The sequence below is a fragment of the Bos indicus genome, chromosome 14, assembly GCF_029378745.1.
Source record: "Bos indicus isolate NIAB-ARS_2022 breed Sahiwal x Tharparkar chromosome 14, NIAB-ARS_B.indTharparkar_mat_pri_1.0, whole genome shotgun sequence".
Taxonomy (NCBI): Eukaryota; Metazoa; Chordata; class Mammalia; order Artiodactyla; family Bovidae; genus Bos; species Bos indicus.
The window spans coordinates 26,730,788-26,755,797 of record NC_091773.1 but is presented as its reverse complement, the minus strand read 5'-3'; the positions used below and the strand labels follow the sequence as shown (position 1 = coordinate 26,755,797).

The 25,010-nt window shown below is 42.5% G+C and overlaps 1 protein-coding gene across 4 annotated transcripts in view; it reads right to left on the bottom strand.

Annotated features, from left to right (window-relative positions):
* CHD7 (chromodomain helicase DNA binding protein 7) overlaps positions 1-25,010 on the bottom strand; it is a 190,595-nt gene that overhangs the window by 58,422 nt on the left and 107,163 nt on the right. For all 4 annotated transcript variants that reach the window (XM_070802571.1, XM_070802573.1, XM_070802574.1 and 1 more), the window contains exons 4-6: positions 13,556-13,697; positions 8,676-8,813; positions 7,561-7,626 (exon numbers count right to left, since the gene is read on the bottom strand). In XM_070802571.1, the coding sequence (XP_070658672.1) occupies positions 7,561-7,626; positions 8,676-8,813; positions 13,556-13,697 (346 nt within the window). The remainder of the gene's footprint in view (positions 1-7,560; positions 7,627-8,675; positions 8,814-13,555; positions 13,698-25,010) is intronic.

Here is a 25,010-nt window from a genome sequence, read left to right as displayed (position 1 = left end):
ACCTGCCTGGAGGGTCGCATTTGGCTGCTAGGCGGCCTCAGAGATGCCGCGGAGAAAACTAAGGCAAGTCAGAGCATGACAGAGGGTGAACAAAGGAAAAGACACATTTACTGGGTGACAGACTGGCACCAGGTCCATTCAAAGACACTGGGCTCGCCCTCAATCCTTAGCCGCCTTCTTCAAAACTCTTACAAGTATCAGTTAAACTTAAATACCAAGCAGCTTTTCCAGCTGCCAAGAGATCCCCAATAAGGACACTGAGAAGTACGGCCAAAAGCCATTTACACGTGGTCCTACCCTCCCTATAGACTGTCATACTAAGTGAAGTAAGTCAGACAGAGAAGGAGAAATACTGGGTGACATCCCTTATATGTGGAATCTAAAAAGAAATAATATGCATGAACTTATTTACAAAACAGAAAGAGACTCACAGACTTAGAAAATGAACTTATGGTTGCCCGGGGAAAGACGGGGGGAAGGGAGAGTTAGGGAGTTTGGGATGGGTATGTACACAGTGCTATATTTAAAATGGATAACCAACAAGCACCTACTGTACAGCACAGGGAACTCTGCTCAATGTTATGTGGCAGCCTGGATGGGAAGGAAGTTTGGGGGAGAATGGATACGTGTTGATATGGCTGAGTCCCTTTGCTGTTCACCTGAAACTATCACAACACTGTTAATCAGCTACATCCCAAAACAAAAAGTTTTAAAAATTAATTAAAAAATTTAAAAACATCTGGTCCTGCCCTATCATCATCCTAAAACATTTTCTTTTTTTTTAAGTATCACCAATTTTATTTATTTTAAAGATTGTTTAAAATGCACACTTATTTTTTAAATTTCTATTGAATTTGTTACAATATTGCTTCTGTTTTAGGTTTTGGGTTTTTTGGCCTCAAGGCCAGTGGGTTCTCAGCTCCCCGGCCAGCATGAAACTCGCATCCCTCACACTGGAAGTCTTAGCCACTGGACCACCAGGGAAGTCCCTACAGCAATGGCAGTTTCTTTTTTCTAAAAAAAATAATAATAACTTTGTTTATTTACTGTTGGCTGTGTTCAGTCTGCATTGCTGCATGAGCTGTTCTCTAGTTACGGTGAGCAGGGGCTACTCTCCAAGTGTGGTGTGCAGGCTTCTCGCTGCAGCGGCTTCTCTTGCTGCAGACACAGGCTCCAGGGTGCGTGGGCTCAGCAGCTGCAGCTCCCAGGCTTTAGAGCACAGGTTCAATGGTTGTGGTGCATGGGCTTAGTGGCTCTGAGGCACGTGGAATCTTCCAGGATCAGGGATCAAACCTGTGTTTCCTGTGCTGGCAGGCAGATTCTTTACCAGTGAGCCACCAAGGATGCCCCTAGAGCAACTTTTTAACCGATCTGCACAGAAAACCATCTGTGTCCCAGATTCTATTTACTTTTATTATTTTTATATCAATTTTTATTGGAGTATAGCTGATTTACAATGTTGTGACGTGTCCCAGACATTTTAGTTGTCCAAAATGAAATGTTTGCTAGATGCCTTCAGTATACACCAGCAACTACTGTATCGATAAATTCTGGTTGCTTCGAGTCCGACCGTCCCGGACTCATCTTACATTTTCCTAGCCCTAGTATTACCCGGTTCCACGCCCACATTTCAGCAATCATTTCGAGACACATTATCTTGGCATACAACCGGAGATTTCAGTAGAAAGCCAAAGATAAGACAGGGGCCATCCAAGGAGAATGAGAAGCCAGGAAGAGCCTAGATCTCATGGTGCTTCTCATAGCATATCATGAAATTTAAACCTCGAATGGAATTCAAATGTCTGGCCTGCTGTTTTAACCTTTTGATGTTAACTCTATTTCTTTCAATTCTGAAAAAGGTTTCCAAAATTACATACCTTGGAGGTAGTAAAAAGACAAGCTTTGTCCCTTCCATGCTATGTCATTTCCTGACTTCACTCTTTCAGAGTCTTCCTCCTGTATTGTCATTCCCATCTTACTCTTAAGTGGTCTCACCAACTGGAACTGCTAAGAGGGTCTCAAAGCCCACAGGATGATCTCTTGAACAAAGAGGTCATTTTCATTCTGCCTCAGTTCTGCTCCAGAAGGCTCAGACTCTTAAAGGTGTCAACGCTGTGTCCCTGACTGTCACATAGACCCATTTTCTTGTTGGGATCAGCAATGCTTCAAGGGGGCGTGCTGTGAAGATCTCAACAAGAGGGTCTCGAGCTCTCTGGGAGCAGGTGATCGGGTTCCAGACCTCACTGAGCAGCAGCTGGAGCAGGTGCAGAACTGTTCCAGGTCCTAGTTCTTTGGGATGTTCTGAACTAGAACTCTGTGCTCTGTTCAGTGACCATTCATGTTGGATCATCTTCCTGCTCCCAAAACTGTAGGTGGATCCTCTTCCCGGTCCCAGAACTGTAGGTAGATCCTCTTCTTGCTCCCCAAACTGTAGGTGGATCCTCTTCCCGCTCCCAGAACTGTAGGTAGATCCTTTTCCTGTTCCCAAAACTGTAGGTAGATCCTCTTCCCGCTCCAGAACTGTAGGTGGATCCTCTTCCTGCTCCTAGAACTGTAGGTGAATGGCCTTCCCGCTCCCAGAACTATAAGTGGATTGTCTCCCTGCTCCAGAACTGTAGGTGGAGAGCTAGAGAACTGTTTTGCCCTTCATATCATATAAATATAATTACACTGGCCTCTTCTGTTTTACTTACAGCAAAACAATGAACAAAAGTGTGTGAATTCATCAGCCCTCAGGGGCATCCTTTTAATTATTCACTAAGTGGCAGTCAGTTTGACCAGACTCCTAAGACAGTTGAAACAGCCCAGTCCCCTATCTTCACCCCGCATGTTCAAAACTCCTTCTTCAATGGGCATATCCAATGAACAACTGAGTCCAGGCACCACCACTGTGCATGCACACACACACACACACACAAAACACTCAAATTGACCGGGTGAGTCCAAAGGGCCTTTGGGGTTTTTCCATAGTCTTATGATGGAAAACCCCCACCAACTTTCTGGCCAACCCATTATCTCTAGGACAGTTACCAGTAAATTTGAGAGTGCTCTGAAGTAATTTTACATACTCAGTAGACTAGTTTTGAGAAATATGTTTATCCTTTTATTAGACGCCTAGAGTAGTCTATCAAAATCTTTATTATTCACTTGAAATTGAAAGTTCCAAATATATTAAGTTATACTTGTCCCACTGTTGCCATGAAACAGAACCTTAACCAGGCATAAATCAACTCCTCGGCCACCTGGATTCTAAAACTGCCATTCAGCAAATGATAATCCAAGCCTGAAAGACCTTTCCCAAGCACCCTATTACTAAATTAAGCAGTTGCATTGAGGAAATAAAGCTAAACTTTAGGGTGAAAAGGTGAAAATCTTATTAAATAATGCAGAAAAGAATGAGAAAGTGCCTGGATAAAAGTAACAATAAATCCATTCTTACTTCTGGCCCAACCTACTGTGTACTCTATCAGAGGTATCAAATCATGGTTTACTTAGGAAAAAAAATAGGACATCATAAATACAGAATTCACTTTCAAAACTGTTTTTGACCTGATACAAAAAGGATATGAATTGTTTTCCCCCAAGGACAGATGGCTCAAGGCAGAAAGGGCTATACTATGACTCACTGTGCAAAGAGCATTAACCTTTACACAATCCAAAAGTCCATTCTTAAACCTATCTCAATATCCAAATACAAGTACCACCTATGTTCCTTCTACTGGGTCTCACGCTTGTGCATTTGGGTTTGCTGTTGTTGTTTAGTAGCTTAGTCATGTCTAACACTTTTGCAACCCTGGACTGAGGCCTGCCAGGCTCCCCTGTCCATGGGATTTCCCAGGAGAATACTAGAGTGGGTTGCCATTTTCTTCTCCAGGAGTCTTCTCCACCCAGGGATTGAACCGGTGTCTCCTGCTTTAGCAGGTGAGTTCTTTACCACTGAGTCATCAGGAAAAACCCAATGTGGGTCCAGAACAACATAAATGCCTGAGCCATCCCCATGTAACACGAGGTGCTGAACTAAGGAAGTTCTGCCAGATGAGTTCTGTGCGTTTGTATGGCTCCATCATAAGGGATGACCCTTCAGAAGCTACAGGGATGAGGTCAGCGGATTGTAAAAACCATTACCTTAGTCCCCACTACGTGTCAGCAACGCCCAGGGGCAGCTCTGCAGCCCTCACAGCTTCCACAGTGCTGCCAGGGGGAGACAAAGGCACCTTCTCACAGCCACATCCTCAATTATTCAAGGTAATAGGAAACAGACTGGCCGGGCCAGCTAGAATCCACAGGAAAATCTCAAATTTCCTTTTGTTTCTATTTGCCACACTTTCCTCCACTGTTACTAAGGCTGATAACCAAAGTAACTATTTCGAGAACATCAGCAGTTTAAAAAGTGAGTACCTGCTAATGTTTACAATTTTCTGATGGTTTTTTATTGCCCTTTATGAAATACCAGTAATCTACAAGTAAGTCAATGAGCTCCATATTTCTTATTTTAAATCATACCTCAAGGCATGTCTCTCCTTCCAGAGAAAATTTCCCATTACTTTTCTTCATCCTAAAATTCACCAATTCAACAAACACTCTACTACCCTCAAATACAATTACAGTGATTTTTAATCTCTGGTGATAAGATGAGCCTGGTCATCTCTAAATGGTAGTAATACCTATTCCTAAACTGGGGGTAGCTTTCTTTTAAGGGTAGGAAAGAAGGAAAAAACTAGCCCTATAGTGCGCAAGACAGAAAGAAAAAGCAATGCCCTCCATCATGTATAGTCTAAGTAGCTCTGAGTAATAGAGCTGATTATAATTTGCAACCCCCAAACCTGCTGACTATGCCTACCAAAGCACTATCAATTGAATGAAAATTAATATATCCCATGCAAACCACAGGCTATTTACTCAAAACAAGTCACTTCCATTCAGTGAAGGGGATTATGCTTTATAGTATGTCAAGCATTTACATTCTGCCATATATCTACAATTCACAAATTAACAATTCTAGAGTTATTAGAAGGACGAAAACACAACCTTTCTAATTAGGTTAACAGTGCTCGTTTCTGCTTGAACAGGAGTGAAATTTGGTTATCTTATATTCATCAGAGAGGAAATTCTCAAGGTCAAAGAGTCACCAGGTAGGTAATTCCATATATCTTCATTCTCTACACTCATTTCGAAAATATCTTTTGTTTTAACTTTTTATTTTGTATTGGGATATAGCCGATGAACAATGTCGTGACAGTTTCAGGTGAAGAGCGAAGAGACTCAGCCACACATACACATTCTGTGCATGGGATTTTGATCCGATGACACCCTCGGTTGGTAATAAAATATCCATTCCATTTCACTGCAGTGAGCTGGGCTTGTGTCTCCCTGTCTGACTGAATACTCTGGCTCAGCATCACCCAGCAGAGCTCTCTGCACCATCCTGAAAATATCTTGACATGTTGCTTTTATTTTCATATGAACCAGAATGCTATCTTCTGATAAAAGTCTATGCCTTGAATAACACAATAGAACAGCAAAACAGTACTGGAGCAAAGGCAAAGAAGAATTTACCACTGGCACAATACCATTTCAAGGATCTCTAGAAAGTATCTGAAGAGTTGTTGTTAAGTCACTAAGCTGTGTCTGACTCTTTGTGACCTCCTGAACTGTAGCATACCAGGCTTCCCTGTCCTTCACTATCTCCCTGAGTTTGCTCAAACTCATGTCAATTGAGTTGGTGATGCCATCCAACCATCTCATCCTTTGTCGCTCCCTTTTTATCCTGTCCTCAATCTTTCCCAGCATCAGGGTCTTTTCCAAAGAATCAGCTCTTCACATCAGGTGGTCAAAGTACTGGAGCTTCAGCTTTAGCAACAGTCCTTCCAATGAGCATTCAGGCTTGATCTTTAGGATTGACTGGTTTGATCTCCTTGCTGTCCAAGGTATTCTCAAGAGTCTTCTCCAGCAACACAATTTGAAAGCATCAATTCTTTGGTGCTCAGCCTTCCTTATGGTCCAACTCTCACATCTGTACATGCTTCCTGGAAAAAGCACAGCTTTGACTATACAGACCTTTGTTGGCAAAGGGGTATCTCTGCCTTTCAATATATTATCTAGGTTTGTCATAGCTTTTCTTCCAAGGTGCAAGCATCTTTTAATTTTGTGGCTGCAGTCATCATCAGCAGTGATTTTGGAGTCCAAGAAAATAAAATCTATTACTGTTTCCGCTTTTTCCCTATCTGTTTACCATGGATGCCATGATCTTCCGTTTTTGAATGCTGAACGATTTTTTGAATGCTGAGTTTTAAGCCAACATTTTCAAAGATTTCACCTTCATCAAGAGGCTCTTAAATATTTCCTATCTGATAAACCCAGGAGTTCACTTTAAATCTTGTAATTCCTCCACTCCTCATCTCTCTCACTGGAAGTTACACTTTGTATACACTTTACATTTTTTTTTCCCCCCAGGAAAAAAAAAAAGGCTTATTTTACATGTCAAAACAATGAGGCTATACTTCCACACACCTTGAAAGCGAAGAAAAAGAAATAACTGTGCACTTGATGATGATTCAAGCCGGAAGACAGACACTTATACCTAAAGGAGACCATCTCTAGAGACAAACAAACCAAACACCGTTTGCTAGAACATGTAAATGACCTGGATGCCTATGTATTCCTTCAGACTAAAGCATTTTCTCAAACTGATGGAAAACGGGAAAGGTTGACAGGGAGTCTCCCTCAGTAACAGGCGCAGTGTTCCTGGAATTCATTGTCACAGTGTGTGTGCCCCTCAGGGACAAGGGCACCAGGCTAACAGAGGATACTTAGGGCTCGCCTTCAGGAATCAACATGAATTTCAAACAATTTGGAAGGATAAGGTATATTATCTTCAAAAATTATACTGAAAATATTTCAGTATTTCACTTCTGCAGTAACAAAAAAGAAATACTAGGGAATATTTCAACTGCATATGAAAGGACTTTCCTGGCAGTCCAGTGCTTAAGACTCTGCTCTTTCACTCTAGGTGGTACAGGTTCGATCCCTAGTTAGGGAAACTAGGATCCCACGCACTGCAAGGCACGACTGAAACAAACAAACAAAATCCCCCATCAAACAAACAAGCAAAAAAAGAAATTAGAATTCAAATGCACATGAAAAAATACTGTGAAAAGTATGAGAAAACAGCTACTTGCTAAAATGATAAAGAGAGCTTCCAGGGTTGGGGAGTGGGAGTAGGGACCTTCCTAAGAGAGATGACAGATTGACGTCTATGATTTTTTATCAATAATATTTATGAAATAGGCAGCCTATGAGTCCTATACATTTCTTTTGAGATGTTTTGAGTTCCTGCCTATTCTAAATGCGGTAGTAAAGCACGGACTGATACATCTTAATTTTATTTGGAGTTAAATATCCAAAGATTGATATTGGACTAATATCAATTAGACAGGATTAGAACCACCAGCAGAAGTTTTATTTTACAATAGTGAAATTTTTAAAAGGAAAATGTAAAACAAAAAATAATTTTGAGTCACACGCACACCACAAGTTTTGATGACTCCACATGGCGCTTACCTGTTTTTTTACTGAACGACTGCTCATAATTTTTTCTACCACTGGACCATCTGCATCAACAGATTCCTAAAAAATAAAGCAGAAGGAATGACTGCAAACAGAGAGCATGTCATTCTAAGCTATAAAAGTGAGAAACCATTCCCTTTTGCATCTCCCTCCAAACCCTTTAAATTCATACCCTTTAAATCACTGGGCAGGATCGCCAGTGGGAAACATGATTGAAAAGAACAAAAATCTCCCTCTACAGAAAGGCAAAATGGAAGATCTGTGTTTATTACTTCGCGATTATGTGGTTTAATTGCACGGACTAGCATGGGTCCCCAAAGCCAAGGAGCATTCAGAAACTCCAGCTGCCAAGAGAAATGATCTCTGCATGATGGCAAAGACCTGCCTTCTCCCTGTCTGGACCCATGGGGTAAATATACTCATCATTCTGTTATTGTAGGCAGCTTTGATCTACGGAGGTCACACAAAACGTTACAGAACAACCTGACAGAGTGCAAATTACCAAATGAATTACAAAACTGCATTTAATATATTTTTCAGTGGGTTACCAGTTTGTTAACTAAAGCATAGTGATGGTAGGAAGAGGACTTTAAGGCGGGGGGCGGGGGGGGGCGGGAGATCTTCACAATAATCAATCCTCCATCACTACCCATATTTTACAAGCTCTTTTATCCATCATTTACATTGCATGGAGAATAAAGTATGCCCTGCTGGGTACTACATGGCAGTAATTTCATAAAGGGGTTCTTATGATGCTGAGCAGCAGGAGACAAGCCTGAGTGGCTTATTAAAGTCCCAGAAGCTATACAGCACTGAACTCTCGAAGGGAAATTCAGTCTCCCTGCAGCCCAGCTCTGACTCATCCTCAACAGGGACCATCAATTCTCCAAAGCGGTGTCAAATTGTGTATCACAGGCTCACACTAAAATAAATTTCAGTGAACAGGGTTTTTTAAAAAACCTACTTCTAAACCACTGATTTCCCAAAGTATGTTCACCAACACGAGACGGATGTCCAACACTTCAAATGAACTTCTCAGATACCAGCTATAAAATCTCCAGCCTATTCTTTGAAATGTACGCGGGAACCCCGCACACCTGGTCGCTCACCTGTGGCTCTGACTGTGAGGTGGTGGAGGGGGAGTCTCTCCCAGCAGCATCTGCGTCATCGGCCTCCTCATCAGAGATCTTGAACTCCAAGTCCTCAGTGTATCGCTTTCTCTTCACTTGCCTGCTGGACCGTCGTTTCTAAAACAAAAACCCACCCGGGAGGGCTTAGAAAGCTGATGCTTATTTCTGTTTCTTAGAATGGCAAGGGTATATTTATATTATAAAACAACAATGATCTTAAAGAAAAGTCAGTGACTATAACCTTGTAAATCACACAAGACATCACATTGGCAACAAATATGATGGGAAAGGGGTTAATCTGAAGTCAGACACCTGGCAGGTCAAGGTCCTGCCGCTTCCGGCTACGTGGCCTTTAACTGCACAACGGTAGTAACAACACATCTTCCTCCTCATTCAGGTGGTGAGTTGCTCAAAAGTGAAGGCAATACTGAAGCTGGGTGGTGGATATATAAGACTTCATTAGGCCATCCTATTTTTGTATATTTAAAAAAATTTTTTTTTCATGATAAAAAGTCTAAAAAAACTGAAGGCATTAGAAGATACTTTGTGAATTATAAAGTTCTATATAACTACAGTTAGGTTATTATCCAAGGTACCAATAAGATTTCAGAGGTCCATTTAAATAGAAGGTGTGCATTTTAATCTTGGTCCTAAAAGAACATTTCTGAAGAGATGAAGGACTGAATGGTAGAATTTATGAGCAACTATGATAAGGAACTTTACTTTTAAAAGTTTGGACTGCACTAATTAAAATGCAAAGGACTGTTAACAGTATTAGTAGGAACACTGGCAAGATGCTGTCTCATCCAGTGGTCAAAGTAGAACCTAATACACTTTTGCAGGACCAGTGTGGTCAAAATGTAAAACCTGCCCACTCATCCTGGCAAGCAAACTCCTAGGAAGCTACAGGATGCATCCAGAAGACAAATGATTAACTAAAAAGAAAAGCAAGTCACATAACAATTGGTTGCTTACAATTCTAAGATTAGAAAAACCTTGTGTATCTATCTGCATGTGTGGCCCATCAATATATTAACTCCTCCAGAGAAACACACTGCATATCTTGTTTACTTTCCTATGACCCAATGAATATTTGTTTAAAAAAAATTAATGTATATGTGCATGTTTTCAATAATAGGAAAAAAATCTGAAAAGACACAACACACTGTTAAAGCTATTAATTCTGGGGAGTGAAATAAATGCAGCAGAAGGAAAGATTCTGCACTTTTCGTTCAAAACAATTCTAGACTGCTTGACCTATTTGATATACAAATAGGTTTGTCTGTTAATTAAAAATGGAGATAAATAACTTTCTCATTAATGTGTGTATGTGATAAAATCTAAGCTAACTCTAAAATGACTTGTGTAAGTTTTAAATCACTGACCAAGACAAGACTATTACAGATGAGCTGGCAAAGCACACAGAATAAAAAGAATATGGAGAAAAGTAACACTGATACAAACTGCTTTCTAAGAGTTATGAAGAAAAACTTTCTGAAGAGCATTGCAAGGTTTTTAAAGTTGGGACAGTAAGGCAGAGAGAAGCAAATCACCCCACCACATGGACCTCAGGAGGTATGGGCCAGAGACCGACAGGGCCCAAGTCGGGACCACCAAGCTCCAACACCCTGTACCATAGAATGGGACCCACTGCATTTTACTGTATTAAGTCTGTGATTCCCTTGCTCTCAAAAGAGGGTGGGAGGCCGCTCACAATACAACTGGTACAACTGGAGCAACAGATGGGTCATTGGAGACTGTGAGCTTTTAGCTCTACATCTAGGTATTGGGGGGAGTTGGGGGGGGCATCCAAATTCTGACTTTCCCCTTTGACCTCCCTCTCCTCTCCGGAATAACCAATTCCATGTGGAGGTGACACAGAGGCCAGTGGGGGTCCTGCCACAGCCCATCCTGCCCCACGTCACCTTGTGAGTCCTGGCACTGTGTGTCCCCATGAGAATGAGCCTGGTCCCTCACTGTGTGACCTTAAGTGCATTGTTTTAGGGACCTCAGTTTCCCGATCTGTAGAATAGGGGTAATGGTAGTAGCTGCCTCATAAGTATGCTGTGATGATCACAGAAGGAAATTCACTGGAAGCATTCAAAATGGTGCATTCAAAACATGCTAATGCTACATGCAATCAGTAGCATTACGGTCATCAGCAACTAGCTCCACTTTTGCAAGGAAAGTCAGGAAGCAGTGAGGCTCTAAAGCCAGGCTGCATTACACAGCCTCCTTCCTCTCTTCCCACAGCTCGTCTGAAGTAACTCCTCTTCTGCCTCATTTTATCACCTCCCACTTCTGGCTGTCAATTTCTTTAAGATGCAAGAGCCTATTATCAGGAACAACATTTTAATTTGGTGAGATTTAGCATAATCTCTGTATTTCATTTGATGTATCAATTTTGCTAAATGGAAACGGATTAATCTTTATTTTCATCTTTATGTCATTACTGTAAGGAGAATGTGCTACGAATGACACATCTGTGATGCTTTATCATGTTTCCGTGGCTGGGGCCATTCTGCCCCAGGATTCTTTCAGTGCAAGTAACTAAACGTCCTTGGACAGAGTCTAAGACAAATCCACTTTAAACCCCACTTTGATAATGAAGAAATGTTCCAGTGCAATAAGACAGGGACTTTTTTTTTTTTATAGAAATGTATGTATGGTGAATATAACTTTTATAATCAAAGTTTCTCCTCATATCAACTTTGTCTTACATAAGGGTAAAAAAAAAATATACAGTTAGAACTCAATTTTCTCAACTGTTTAAATGTTATATGGCTTCTCTACCTTTTAAATAATAACTGATCTTAAGTTCATTTATTTTGGGTATCAAGGTTTCTTTTCCAATTTCCCAACATAAAATAATTTATTACATAATAGGCTTCTTTAAGATCTCTTAGATTATTATTTAAAAGATTTGGGGAGTATGGCTAATTCAGTTGATGTTTGAGAGAAAACAACAAAATTCTGTAAAGCAATTATCCTTCAATTAAAAAAGAAAAAAAAAGATTGAGAGGGGATCAAAATAAAATGTAAGAATTGCACTTAAAGCTCAAAACTTTTGAATTAACACAAAAATAACTTGTTAAACTTGGATTGTTTTAAGAATTTTCTTATAGCTAAAATAGGTATACTGAAGAGGAGATTTAAATGTGTTGTCACAATCTCACTATGGCAGTACTTTGTGACAATTTTCAGTTGGGTAAAAGAAAAAATAAGACATGGCATTTACTGGAGTTTAAACAAATCAATCATAAAACTCAAGAACTACACTCCCTTTACTGAAGCGTGTGCGACAGGAAGAAACACAACAAACCAGCAGGCAGCATCACTTCCTGTGCGGAGACACAGGAGGGACACTGAGAAAGAGTGACTTGTGTGGTTACTGACTTCAGCTGTGCAGCCCAGGACAGTTCAGCACCAGCCAATGAGAAAGGATGCATCGATGTCCCTTTGCATTGATTAGCATTTTCTATAAGTGAAATGCAGAAGGGGAAAAAAAAAACACAAAACACTGGTATTTCATAAAGCCCATTTGGGTCTGCATTAATACAAATGGATTTTTAAGATTCAGTAGTGTTTGTGAAAGAACTACAGAATTTTCTTGACCTGTGTGAAAGTCTTCTTCATATTGTCCAAATACTACTACATGAAGGTCCTAGTTTAAGCAAAGACAATTCGGGGGGAAAAAAACTACCTGTGAGCATAAAAATTAAACTCAAAATCATTAAAAATAGCTTAAAACTCCCTAAACAATTAAAATATCTACTCACCTCCCCCATATCCTTTCACTGACACACATTCATTCATTCATTCATTCATTCTCTCTTTCCCCCTTTCAGGTCCTCTTAGGTTAGGTCATTCTGTGACTTTATCGGTAACAGGGAGTTCTAGTTAAACACACACACACAAACAAAAGCTATCTGAAATTCTTTAGCACAGAGCTGTATATTGCAAGTACTTTGTTTCTAACTTTGAAGCAAATTAGTAGGTACAAGGAGTACTGAATATGCACCAAACCATTAGAAAAGGTCAAACTTGCTTCCAGGGGCTGCTTTCTATCCTGGCAGGATGCTCAGAAACTGCTCCTTGACAGCGGAGATGTCATTCACAGAAGCCACGTTCCCAGGCACCCCAGAGGACCACGCTGGCATGCTTCCAGGGAACGTAACAAGGAAATAATGTTCAACAGTCACGTGGAGGGATCCCTTACTTACAGTCCTCTCAGTGGAGGCAGTATGCTTTATACGCAAGAACCTGAATTCCTGATGTTTATTTCAGGGCCAGTCTTTCGACTGATTCCTATAACACTGTCCAAAAGTCAGGAGAACCTAACACTGGACAATTGTGCAGAGCTGCCATCCAGAAAGTCACTCAGTTGGTTCACAGAAACTTTAGTATTACACAAACACATCTCGACTCTGACCGTCGGATGTCAGAAACCTTAAGATGAGGTACAGATTACATCTTCAACTTTGTTCTGCAATATAATTGACAGGGAACCAAACTTAGGAGAAATTTAGAAATGTGGATGAAGCTCTTAATGAACCAATGTATTAAGAATACATTAACACTAACATATACATAAACATCAAAAGATACCTTCACAGAAATAAATGTAAAGAGCCTGTTTTATTTATCATAGAGTCAAAGATGGCAAAAACATGAAGTCAGGAGTTTAATTTCGGGCAGGCCGCCCAGATCTCATCACAATGGATATAATGTTCCAGACAACAAAAACCCATCTTTACAGCAGCTCTATAACAAAGACAGGTAGGTCCAGTGCACTTGATATGCAGCTACAGTTACCCACGCTCAACAACCATGGCTCAGGATCAGAATAAAGGTATTACCTGAACACCTGGGTCTTCATCGTCTTCGGGAGGAGGGGATGGTGGGGGCGTTTTGTCCAAGTCTGAATTTTCAGAACCTTCTGTTTTTCCCTTGTTGACCTTTTTCTTCAAAGCACTTGCTTCTGCATCAGGTTTCTTGTTACTAGAATTCAAAGTGGATCACTTAGTGTTCACTTTTTCATGAGGTGTCCACACGCCCCATGCCTCTGTTTCCCACACAAACATCCCCGAAGTATCAATAACCGTGAATAAATCAATGCATGTTGGCCATCGAGAGTTACAGTACTTACTCTCAATTAATTTTTACAGCAAAACCCCATACCCATGACCTTCGGCAAATATCTGACCTAATTAAAAAGCAACGGCATGCAAAAACTGCTAATAGTCACACAGAGTACATTTGTTCATCGAGACAATGAACAGTCTCTGCGAATATAGCAAGCCCTGATGAAAAATCAGATTAAGAAGTTGTTTTGCTATCAAGTTTTTAAGGCACCAGACTATGTTTTTAAAACTTTCAAGGAAAGCTAGAACATAATGATCATTTCTTCGTATCTCCTGCGGATAGCTTTAAATACTCCTAAGTCCTTTTCTTGACCAGTAGTATTGCATGTCCTCTTTTACATCATTCAGCTACATTTTAATCCAAGTTATAATCTTTTAAAATATAACAAAATATATAACAATTTCCTCTTCTACACAGTTTTATTTAATGCTGTGTTCTTAAGTAAATATAAGCTTTATTTTGGTGCTAGGCGTTTTTTTTAAGGTGTCACAATAGCCTGTTTTTCAAAAGCTAGGTCTCCAAAATACAAAAACATAGCAGAGTGACCCCAATAATTCAAGTTCACGATCCATAGCATGTTTCCATCAAAGGTTAACAGGATTTGAATGTTACCAAAGTCAAAAGACAAGAATGAACTGTAAGAAAAAGAAAAAAAAGATTTTAAATTTAAGTCTAACATCACGTTTAGAACCTTTATTTGCCATTCTTTTAGAATGCACTCTGAGTGCCACCTTTCACAGCAATTTCCAAACCAGCCTCAAGGTTTCCTAACATTGTTTATTATCATTTATTATCCAACATTTAAAACAATCCAACCTCAGTAACTATTACTTTTTACCACTGAAAACAAAAGATACATTTCAAAAACCTTTAAAAAGTTTGAGCTTGTAAATTCCTAAAAAAAATATGCTGCCAGAATGCATTAAGTAGCATTTCTGTTTCAGTCCCAACTATTACAAAAGGAAAAGAGGCCAGGATACCTACATGCTTTAATTTCAGTAAAGCACATGTCATGTAAAATATTTCAAAAGTATGTGTTAATATAATTGCACACCTAAAAGGGATTTTTGTAACGAATAAATAAGATATTTGATAATACTAAAGTAGTCATTTTCAAATCCTCAGAGCTTGTTTTTTATTTTGTGGTGTTAATATCTTAGCCTAGTAAATAGCCACATAAGGAAAAAACTTACAACGATTCAAGATTATAGCAAACAGCAGTTAGGTTTACAGACTTATTTTTAATTAAAAAAAAAAAAAAAGGCAGTGTCCTAAAAACTTTAGGCCCCCGAAAGATCCACAGAAAGCATAATATTTTTTAAATTAAAAAAAAAAAAATCCATACAAGAGTTCCTCATCCAACTATCCCAGTGTTTATGCTACACATGGACAGCAGTCTCCCCTACTATGAGGCTCCATTCCCAGCATTTATTTCCGCTCTAACTGCCACAAATTATACAATACTACAGCTGAACGCTGGGCCCCTTTCCTTTCATCTGCACGCCAAGAGCAATCAGATTACCCTGGTAACCAGCGGTCACATGACCAGCACCTGCTCTTTTGGCTGGATGCCACTGACTAAAGCCATCTGCTTCCCTCAATCAGCTTTCAAACATTCTCAACACCTGCGCTGCAGTGTTTTGTGGTTTCTTTTATCAAATCAGTGCAAAACTGCTTCCAAAACTTTACATATTTCTCAAATTTGTTTAATCAGAGGTAGGCCTGTCACGGAGTTGAACAGCTGCCAGGTAAAGCAAGTTGGCGGCTTGTCCTCTGCCCGTGCCCTCTCCACCCTGGAGTGCAGGACACCATTTGATTTAGTGGGGTTACTGCACCCAGGGTGAACCATCCTCCAGGAGAGAAAGGCTCGCTGTCCCGGAGCCTGCTGGAGCCCAGGTCTGAGGAGATGTCAATCTGCCGAAGAAGAGACGTGCGCATGCTTTTCCATCTGTCCTTGGCTGGGGACGCGCCCCATGGAAGCTCTGAGACCACCCGAGGTTGGACAGGACCCCTCCAAGCGCATGGACAGATCGCCAGCAGCACAGGGAAGTGCCCACCCCAGCTCCGATGACTGGAGGATTTCTAATCTCAGTAGATCCTGTGTTGTTCATGCTGCTCAGAGGCAGCTAAGCGTTTCCTTGCTAACATCTTCTCATGACATCAACATATAAACCAGGAACACATGAAGAAGTCAAATGCTACAAAGTCTTCATGTCACCCCAACACACGACAATCGAGGACCAGATTGCCTTTGCCACTATTTTGCAGTAAGCTCACTTGGACTTTCAACTGTTACATTAAAACTGCTTTGCCCCCAAAAAACCAGAATCAGAATTTTTTTTTCCCCAGCCAATGAGGGTAATCAGAGCACTGATTTCAGACAGCCCTCAGTTCACGTTCCAACTTTGTCACTTCTAACCTGTCTGTGATCCTGGATACATCTTTAAATTTCCCTATGTCTTTCCCTGAGCTTCAGTTTACTCATCTACGAAATGAGGTTACTAATTACACCCTGCTCCAAGACTTGATCTTTCCAGCGCCTGGCACCCACGGCTGAGAACTGTTCTCTGACTGTGGCAGAATAAGCAGAGGACACTTAAGGACAAGCCACACCACATTGTGACCGCTTCATCTAAGCCACTCGAAGAGAAGGAACATCCCGTATCAACAGAGCTCAACACCAGCTCAAAGGACAAACGAGCAGACCAGCCCAGCAGCCACTGCTATAGTATAGACACATATCACATCCCACCGTGACTATCACAACACCCAGACTGCTGGAAAAAGGACACAAATCCCAGGGCCACAGCCGGGACTCAGATGTGTGAGGTTCAAAACTGATCTTTCGTGATGTCAAAACCAAAACATACACATTCCTCTTCCAAGTTATAAGCCAGAGAGTTTGAGCGCATGGAGAGGGCAGCTCTTCTGGTAGGGGAGAAGGGAATGGTATTAACAAGGATGTTACACCCCTTGACCAGACACTATGAGGTGGGGGAAGAGACCCCTGGGCTACTTGGCGCAGATCTACAACCTTACGGCGCCTCCAACAGCTGCAGTGCTGGCCTTGGCCCGGTGCCCCATCAGCAAGGATGGTGAGGAAAACTGGGCTGCATGGAGTCCCCCTGAGTGGCCTCCATGGAGAAGCCACATCTGTCCTCAGGCCTACCCTAGACCAGCTCTGCCCACCTCCTTCCCCGAGCTCTGAGCTGTGGTCCTGCCACCTGAACAATACCTGCAAACCCATCCTCCGGGCACCACCAGGGCAGCTGGCTCACAGGCAAACCTGACCGAGTCATTCTGCTGAAGTCCAGTCCCACATGTATTGACGTCTGAGATTCTGCACGCAGCTTTTACAGTTGGCGATGTCAACTTTCTTTTTCTACACTTTCCCACATCCTAAACCCCCCATCCTCCACCCTATGGATACACAGAAGCACTTTTGAAATCATACACATGTCTCCTCAACCTCCACTGCCCCTCGCTTACTCATCCACAAGGCTCAGGTGGACATCACTCACTCAGAGAACCATTTTCTGGCCACCAGAGTCTGGATTAGTCAGATCGCACACCCTCTACATGCCACACGACACATCCCACACACAAGGGATATTTAAAACACAACCCTGGGGGCTAACATGACTGCAATGCAGGGAAACCGAGGCACTATGTGGGTATGTTTTTCTCCAAATATCCTGTAAGCTCGAGAAGGAGCTGTGTCTTATTTATCTCTGTACTCCTCATGTCTGGTCAGGTGAGGTTAGCTGAGTGATTTAACTAAACAGTAAAAGTAATAGGGAAAACAACAAACACCTACTCAGTCCGGACTATTTGCAGCTCAAGCTCTCTGGTTGCCAACGCATTTACGATAACCCCACACAGATTCTATCTTTACGAAGCTCAGTAAAGAGAGGCTAAAGTACTGCCCAAATAGAGTGAAACCTAGCAATGCCTCAAACCCTGTACATCTTTATACTTCCCCTCTGTACTCACACAAGTTCTTTCATTTCCTGATCCTTATCGCCCATCATTACTGGTGTGGCCGAGATGTAGGGCCGCCCCTTCGTCAAGTTGGGCGGGCCCCTGTATTCTTGGAAAGGGGACTTCTTTCTGGGGATGCTGCTGGCGATTGGCAGGGCCACTGTCCCTCCACCAGCTTTACTCACATGTCACGTTTCACCATGAGAGGCAGGTCATGGTGGTGGGCAGAAGGAAGTGCTCAGGGTCGATGGCTGAGTGACACTTTGGTCACCTTGACAGACTGAGCTCTAAAGTTCTGTTCCCCGCCCCATGTGATCAAAGCCTGTACCACCCTGATGAGAACTCCGAGAAACAAGTGGTGGGTTCAGAGAGGAGGGATTTACAAAAGAGGATCAGCCCCTCAGAAGGATGGTATTCAGCATGTGGCTGTAAGAGTTCACAGCCATGGGCCAAGGGATGGTCCCTGGAAAGGGGCTGGACACATAAATCCCAGCTCAGATCAGCACATGAACAATGAAGACTGTCTTTGGTGAGAAACAGTACAGGTTTTTTAAACAAAACTTTTATGCAAAGGACCAGGACTTATAGGAAAGCCAGCTAGCTGCCCTGGTTTGTTACAGAGTGTAAACATCGATTAACATTAGCCTAAGGATCCAAGTCCTCCAAGGAAAGAAAGTTTGAAAAGGAACAATATTGTGGAACCAAATGGGATCAGAGGAAGACAGTCAGCTAGTGAAGCGGCTGAACAGCAGCAGGGATTCACCACACAGACCCTCAGACAGGACACGCTGGCAAAGGTTCTCCTCACACTGGGAAAAATCAACCATGAGGTTTGTGAACATTAAACAGGCCTGTTTTCAGGAAATCAAGCCAAAGTGTCACACTACTACTGTCTTTTAGGAGAACAAAGAGTATTGAAACATATCCTTATATTTTACAGACTCAAAAGGCTTTTCCGTAAGAAACCGAATGTCATAGATGAGAAGTGAGCAATGTTCGTGGCACAGGAAGTGTGTGACTTGTCATGATTCAGAAAGATCATATATGATACAATCCCTGAGCCACTAGGGTTGCAGGCTCAAGGCTGCTGGGAGGAAAGTGTCTGGCCTCTCAGCTTCACGTTTTCCTCTGAGTTTTTAAACAATAAAAAAGAAAATTAAAAGATAAAGAGGAAAACTAAAAAAGGCAAGATAAAGGACTGAAAGTTCAAAAGGATCAATGAGGGCAACATAAAATATGATGTATCATGAAGTAAGGCCAACTCAATAAAATAAAAATGTTAAACTCCTAAGATGTTTAAAAATTTTTAATTTAATAGCTAAACTGGGATGTGATAAAAATGCAAGTGACAGAATAAATTAATGAGGTTAAGCGTGAAGACAAATTCTGCACGACAGACAAGAAAACCATACATCACCACTTTCATAAGAAGGCAATCAGGGTTCCCTGGACCAAGGGCTCAGTGGCGGTCAGCAGCCAGTCCAAATGCTTGAGACTCCCCCCCAAGGAGAGTACCAGGGTGGGATGGGAGGACTGGAGCAAGGACCCCTTTGCCCACAACCTCCCAGCAATCGGCCCTCAGGTGCTGAGCCACCCCTGACTACTCCTCAATGCCACCCACAAATTCTTCATCCCATGCTCCTGTTTGAGAAAGAGAAAGTTAGGAGAGCTGAGACATGAACGAGAGAGGGAATTAGAAAAAGGAATTCTGTTTTACTTCTGAACAACAAACTTCAATGACAATCATAAACTTTTTTAAGTTATTGATTACTTATTTATTAACTTATTACTTTAAGTAGCTTTTAGAGCATCAACTACCCTCTAAGTACCTTAACTGTGCTAAATTTCTAGAAAAGGAATAGCAAAGAAGGATGGGAAAGATACAGAAACCTAACCTGCTTTCATTTAAAATGTCTATTTCAGACTCAATACCACTCACCCTCATATCTTACTACCAAACTGTAACAGTCGAAGCAGATACACGCTCAGCCTAGTAAGCAGCCATCCCAGGACCCGCCTGGCTCCAGAGCCCAGGTTCTGGGGAAAACCTCTCCTGGTGAATATCTTCTGTTACTTGGACTCATCCCTGGGCAGGTTCCAATAACATCAGAACTCTGCCCTAAGGAGGGGCTTCCCTGGTGGCTCAGATGGTTAAGAATCTGCCTGCAATGCAGGAGACCAGTCCTGGGTCAGGAAGACCCCCTGAAGAAGGCAATGGCTACCTACTCCAGTATCCTTACCTGGAGAATCCCATGGACTGAGAAGCCTGGTGGGCTATAGTCCATGGGGTCGCAAAGAGTTGGACACAACTGAGTAACTAACACTGCACTGTCCTGAGGAGAGCTCCACCTGACCATTTTATAAAGAAGAATGTTGAAAAAAAAAAAAGAAATGAAACAGAAAGTACAGCAGAAAGTCCTCCTGAAAGAGCTAAACCCGTTTTTAATGTTGAATAGATTCTAGGTGTTGGGGGAAAAAAAAAGACATCATGCAGTCACAAATTATCACCAAAAGACTAAAGGCTATTGAATTTTATGGACTGAATCAATAAGGGCTTCCCTGGTGGCTCAGTTAGTAAAGAGATCGCCTGCAAGGCAGAAGACCCAGGTTCGATCCCTGGGTCAGCAATATCCCCTGGAGAAGGAAATGGCAACCCACTCCAGTATTCTTGCCTGGTAATAATCCCACGGACAGAAGAGCCTGGCGGGCTATAATTCATGGGGTTGCAAAGAGTCAGACACAACTGAGGGACTAAACCACCATCAGAAGTAAGACGGAAGCAAAGTCTAGTAAGCTAACGTGTCATCGCATCCCAGAAGCTCAGCAAACATCAGCATCAGCCTGCAGCTCTGCCTGGCACTGAGATACAGCGGAAAGGATTGGGCATACCACCCATCATACAACAAGGGCAGAAAGCAGGCCTTTCACTGCCCTTCTACCATGGGATAGTCTTCCAAGAGCCAAACAGCAGGGCCGATATTTGGCACCTTGTGCCAAATCCTAAGATGCTTGTCTGTTTCATGAGCAGCATTACCACGACCAGGACGGGGACAGTGTGGGTGGTGGTAGCAGCCAGAGCCCAACTCCCCAGATTTAAGAGCATCTTCTTTGATGCGCCAGGGTGGCTAAAATCAACCCGGGAGATGGGCAGCCCACTCTCGATGTAACTGGGTGAGGTCCAGAGGTGGAGAATTTGGCTCAGTAAATTTAAGGCCCATGAGGAAAAAAAAATAAATCTCACCACCCACCCAGACAGGAGAGGCAGAACTCCCACGACATTACACTGTTCCTACAGGAATCAGGGTACACGTAAAATTAGTCATCTAATGGAAGTTCAAGGGTGTTGTTTTTCTAAAATTAAAAGACAGAGAGTGAGAAACAGAGAAAGCAGTGTCTTTTTTCTTAATCCTGTACCCTCCAGCTCCCTATTCAACAGTGAGAGCTCAGTCACACGGGCATCTATGGGGAGGAGAGCTGATGCAAAGACTGGCCTCTCACGTGCCTGATGCTCTCACAGTGGCCGCTGGGCAGAAAACAACTAGCAGGGAGAGCTTTACATATCACGTGATTACATACCTGCATTAGTACAAAACTTCATACTTCTCAAGAACGTTTTCATAACCATAGAAACCTTTTAACAATAATTTTGGCGCTAGTGGTAAAGAACCCGCCTGCCAATGCAGGAGACTTAAGAGATACCAAGTTTGATCCCTGGGTTGGAAAGAGCTTCTGGAGGAGGAAAAGGCAACACACTCCGGAATTCCCGCCTGGAGAATACCCACGGACAGAGGAGCCTGGAGGGCTACAGTCCATGGGGTCGCCAAGAGTCTGACACGACTGAAGCGACTTAGCATGCACGCGTGATTCCTCCTGCTCCTCATCTTCCAACTCCGACGTCACCACCATGTCTCCTATGCTCCACCCTAAAACCCCACTTAGAAAAGACTTCAAAGGAATGCATCCCCAGGAAAACCACCCTTCACAGCCATCCCTCTGCCTTCTAGGGCCTCCTCACCTCTCCTCTGATGGGTGCAGTGGGACCTACTTCACCTCCCCCACACAGACCACAATGCCAGCAGGCCTCCACTCTGAATTCCGCTGCAGCTCCCTGGACAGTCAGGGCCAAACCCCCAGCAGGCCCAGTGCGGTCCATGCCTGCACCAGCTCAGAGCATGAGTCAGTGGAACTTCTGTTAAGGGTCAGTGTTGCAGGGCCTCCCCTGTCCCCAGGAAGTGTAAACGGACTGAGGTACTGTCAGACGTCCATCTGTACTGAAAAGCAGCTGACCACTCTCCCTCCCTGCTTGTCTTCATTTAAGATAAACCAGAAGGGGGAAATGTTCTAATGTGGCCTGTCACTGGCACAGGAAAGGCTCCCAGATGGTTCTACTGAAGGAAAGAAGGATTTGGGATTAAGGAGACCCCATGGACATGTTTGCTCTCTTCTCACTTCTGAGTCCTTTTGGCTTCCCAGGAGGCCTTACTTGCCTGCCAATGCAGGAGACATGAGATATGGGTTTGATATCTGGGTCAGAAAGATCCCCTGGAGGAGGAAATGGCAACCCATTCCAGTATTCTTGTCTGGAGAATCCCATGGACAGAGGAGCCTGGCCGGCTACAGTCCATGGGGTTGCAAAGAGTCGGGCATGACTGAGCGACTGAGCACATACATGGCCCGTTTATCAAAGAGAAGACAATCTTTGAGATCAGCAGGTAAGGGGGTACCTGGCTACACCCCTGGCCCAGAGCTTGGATGTACTGACCAGGAGCAGACAGTGCAGGCCCGTGGGCAGGCAGATGGCATGACATTCATGAGACGTTCTCAATCCTCACCAACACCGAAGGGCTCAACAGCCCCTTTGTGACCACATGCTAGAGAAACCTGTACACACTTGAGGCACAGCATCTAAAACACCTAATTCCGTCTGTACAACTATTCAGTGTCTTAGGTCAAAACCAAGTCACAGTATGTGAGTAGAAGAACAAATAAATAGAAGAAGAAGAGCTGCTGGCTTAATTCAGTTTATCTGATGGGGAGATACCTATTGAGGAAATCTGTACTTATTAGTAAAATGAGTTTAATTGCTTGTTTTTGTGTGCGAGTAATTTTACATGTTTAAGAGCACATTATAAAATATGTATTAGTTGGTTGAAATACACCACCACTGGGCTTGCTGACTGAATGACTGAATAAAAGTATTTCTCAGGTAAATGCTGCTACTCTCTAGGATCATAATTGAGAAGACAGTATCTTAAAAACTACAGTTGTTAGAAGAAAGTCACAACATAAATTTTAATCAAAGTGTGGTATGCAAAAAAATACACTTTACCTGTTTACTTAATATATCTTTCTAAAACAAGAACAGTATGGTTGCTTTCCACTTTAAAATATCTTCACTCTTAATTGAGAAGTAGCATTTTTAGCTTCCTACTAACTTTAATACTTGGTGGTGGAGTGAGGGGGAGTGGGGGCAAGGAGTCAGATGAATTCCTAGAAACTGCACCAGAAGTGAATCTCCATGGCTTCTTTGAACTGAAGCTTCAACAGTCAAGTCACACTCTTTGGCCAAGTTCCCTTCTTTATGTACATTCAAAGAATCTTTATATAACTAAATGCACCACTAAATCCTTCAAAGTCATTCAAAGGAAGCACTTCCTCCAAATTCTCTCATTGCACAAGGCCAGGCACACACAACAGAAAACACATTGAAGGGAAGGCCACAGATCCTCCAATTTCAGCGTCGTGACCCCTTCCGTATGCAAAAAAGTATCCTTTCCAAGCCACAAATGTCTTAGCCCTTATTTTCAATATTAACTGACAACATTAGAAGGCTATAAAGACACCTGGAGAGCTCACAGGAAAAACATGTGGAAAAATATATATTTAAGGTAAAATGGAAAGGGGGAAAAAAGATATAGCTCTAATTAGAAAAGAGGAATATGGCCCGTACTTTTTTTTTCCTATCATTAAGATATTAAGTGACTCTTTCTGAAATGCTGACACCTTTTTCTGTTTCACTACCGTTCTATTATGCAGGGTTTCCCTGATGACTCAGCAGTAAAAGAATATGCCTGCAATGCAGGAGACGCAGTTTCGATCCCTGGGTCGGGAAGATCCCCTGGAGAAGGAAGTGACAACCCATTCCAGTATTTTGCCTGGGAAATCTCATGAATAGAGGAGCCCAACGGGCTAAATTCCATGAGGTTGCAAAGAGTCAGACATGACGACCAAATAGCGACCACCACCATTATATGTAACAGCTCCTGGACAGTTGTTTTAGGTTCTCCTGCATAGGCAAGACAGATTCAATCATATGTTGTTGCCAAAAGGGCCAGTTTGCTGGGAATGGCCACAAATTTAAACCTCAACAGACTCAAAGGAACGAAGTGGGATGATAGGTTGAGAGAATGAAGCCGTGGAAGCACACAGGAAAACTGGTCCCACTGAAGACAACCATCCTTTCTCACGTGCTATGTTAGCACGAGTGTGTCAATGACGCAAAGCCCGTTCTCTGCTGCCTGGACACAATGCAGACCGCTAACGGGTCACTGCTGTCACCAGACGCTCAGAGCCTGAGTTTGTTACCAGAAATCTTGTGAGTGACCCAGTAGAGAGGGCCAAACGGGAGAGATGTGAGCAGTTCTACAGTAACTGTTTCCTTCCATTTCTGTTTATCCCTTCTGTTCCAGCCCTCTGTAGGAGAATTATTTTCTGTATAAACAAATTCATCAAGTTAACTTATTCAAGGATGGAAATAACTGGTATCACATAACGTTCTGCAAAACAAAATTGCCACTGCTGTATTCCAGGGCTTACAGCAACCTGCTCCAGCAATTCAACCCCAGCACTGACATAACCCAAACCTCCCATTACCTTCATCACTGCATATTCAATTTACATAATTATTCTGCTATGCTATTCAGAATTTACATGCAGTTGTGTGCAATCTGCTTATCCTTGCTTGGGGGACACTTTTTCCTTCCTAGCCTTAAACGAGACCACAACTCGAGTGTGTCTGTTCACCTGACCAGCAGAAACACTGCAGCTCAGCAAAACAATGGGTTGGCTTGTTAATTAAGCCAATGACAATCTCTGTTCGGTTACCATATTCTCAGACAGCCACGCTCATCAGACCATCAACAACAGGAAAACCTCTCTCAGGCACGTCCTCACCACACTTCATCCTAA